At 35.3% G+C, this 2,137-nt stretch overlaps 1 protein-coding gene across 1 annotated transcript; it reads right to left on the bottom strand.

Annotated features, from left to right (window-relative positions):
- Positions 1-251: 251 nt before the first annotated feature.
- On the bottom strand, positions 252-1,244 carry LOC108836923 (uncharacterized). Its single transcript, XM_018610015.2, has one exon. It carries the CDS (start codon positions 974-976, stop codon positions 392-394), a length of 585 nt encoding a protein of 194 aa, XP_018465517.1. The 5' UTR covers positions 977-1,244; the 3' UTR covers positions 252-391.
- Positions 1,245-2,137: the final 893 nt, after the last annotated feature.

Here is a 2,137-nt window from a genome sequence, read left to right as displayed (position 1 = left end):
TCATGTAAAACATTCTGGCTCTTCTTATTTCAAATTCAAATGTTATTTAGAACGTGAAATAACTATAGAACAAACGAGACAATAAATATGAATAGAACCCATAAATGCTGGCACATGGTCAGTTAACCGCTGACATATTTTCTTGTCATTTGATCTAAGATAAAGCCTGACGCTGACTTATCAAAATTTAACGTCTAATCCAAGAATTCGGTATAGTTAGCGTTTTAAGCGCACCAACAAGAATTACTGAATTTACATAAACTCGAAACAATCACATTATGAAAAATTGAAAATCACAACAACGAGCATCAAAACACGTGAACATTAGCATTTAACAAAATCAAGATCCTTTTTTCTATAACAACAACAGAGATAAGATAACATGACGACATTAAATCAATCTAAGATCATTACGACTAGATCGATAGCTAAGAACAGAAGACAAAGCTCTCTTCATACTCCCCATTGACGAAGTAAACCCTCTTTTATAACACAACGTTGACGTCGGCGACGACAAACCAATCTCTTCCTCGTCATCGTCCTTAACATACGATCTCGAGCAAGAAAGGTAACATGTTTTAGCACGATGCACAATTTTAGACCGAGGAGACGAGGAAGAGGAGGAAGAAGATGAAGACGAAGACGTCGTAGACGACCAAGAAAACGAAGGACGAGACACGTGATGCTTCCCGTTGAAAAAAGTCTTCACGAAACGAGTTTGTTTCGGTCTAACTTTGCTCAATTTGTTCCCGGAGGAGGAGGAGTAATATGATGGAGGCGGCGTTAGTGGCGGACGACGAAATGATTCAGAGAAGAGAGAATGTTTTGGTGTGCCTGGCCGTGTCTCCCACAGAAACGGCACGGAAGCTCCGCCGTAGTAGTAGATTCTCGAGGATGAGTTGACCTGCGAGCTCTCGTTTACGGTTACCTTTGAGGATCTGACTCTGTTTCTGTCGTCTTCTGATCTTTCAGACATTGTCGTCGTAAATGTGTTGTAAGGTGTTTGACGTGAGCTAGCTAGCAAAACTCCTTCTCTTGGATATGTCAGAAGACCACGAAGCTTCTTCAGATATGAAAGAGGAGACAAGCAGGGAGCATCTATTTTTGGAAACTTGATGTTTTGTTATTGTAAGAGAAGTTTGCGGAAGAATTAAAGGATCTTTATTTGCATGGAGTGTGTAAAAGCAAGCACATGACATGTGCTTATACTACTATTCTTTTTTGTATTGTCTTATTTATCTGGATTTTTCTATTTGTAAATTTCACAGATGACCATATGGCATATACATAAAACACTCGAAAACAATTGCGGAGTGCAATATGGTTAGATAATAAATGAGGGGGGCAATCCACAGTTCAAATACGACCTAGTATTGTTACTATTTACACTTTAAATCTACACACAATAGACATTGAAAATGATATACTAGACGTGTAGGATACAAAAGAGAGGGTGAGTGTGGACCGTTGGATGTACAGTTGAGCCGTATTAATGAATAGGATACAACGATCGTGGTCCACTGTTTCCGTACTGAGATTTTGCATCTATTCGATATAGAAATACCAATACAAAGTTAGGTAGATAATATTGTCATAAAAGAGTTAGGTAGACAATATAAGATGAACTCCTCCTATTTATTTCGCACATCCTCCTATATACGTTGCATACTTGCATGTATTAAGTATATAGATTAATAGGTATACACAATAAGAGACCACAAGTTTAGGCAGTTCTAGATTCAAGAGAACAGTTGGTTAGGTGGTGTAGGATATTAACGGTTGATTGTGTTTGGGTATATGCGGGCAAACCAGATATTAAATGGTTAAACATCGTTTTGTCGTTGTAATAATATTGTAACCTATTCATATTAAAATATACTAGATTCTGACATATTCTTGAAAGGACGATTATATTTTTTATTTTAATTTTTTGAAAATTTTAATTTTTATATTTGAATTTTAATCATATTTGTGTTAATATTAATTTAATTAAATAAAATAATCCTTTAAATAAATGAAATACATATTTAGACATAATATTTATCAATATGTCATATTTCAATTTTAATAGCATAAATATTTACATATGTTCTCAATTGTTGATGCATCAATAGTCCACACAACCTTTGTTGTTATA

Source organism: Raphanus sativus, unplaced genomic scaffold (assembly GCF_000801105.2).
Source record: "Raphanus sativus cultivar WK10039 unplaced genomic scaffold, ASM80110v3 Scaffold1229, whole genome shotgun sequence".
NCBI lineage: Eukaryota > Viridiplantae > Streptophyta > Magnoliopsida > Brassicales > Brassicaceae > Raphanus > Raphanus sativus.
Note: the sequence above shows the minus strand (reverse complement) of the source record. Positions and strands in the feature narration are given on the sequence as shown.

What these genes read in the sequence shown, in the direction of transcription:
- LOC108836923 (XM_018610015.2), bottom strand. Translation starts at nt 976, where the DNA reads ATGTCTGAAAGATCAGAAGACGACAGAAACAGAGTCAGATCCTCAAAG.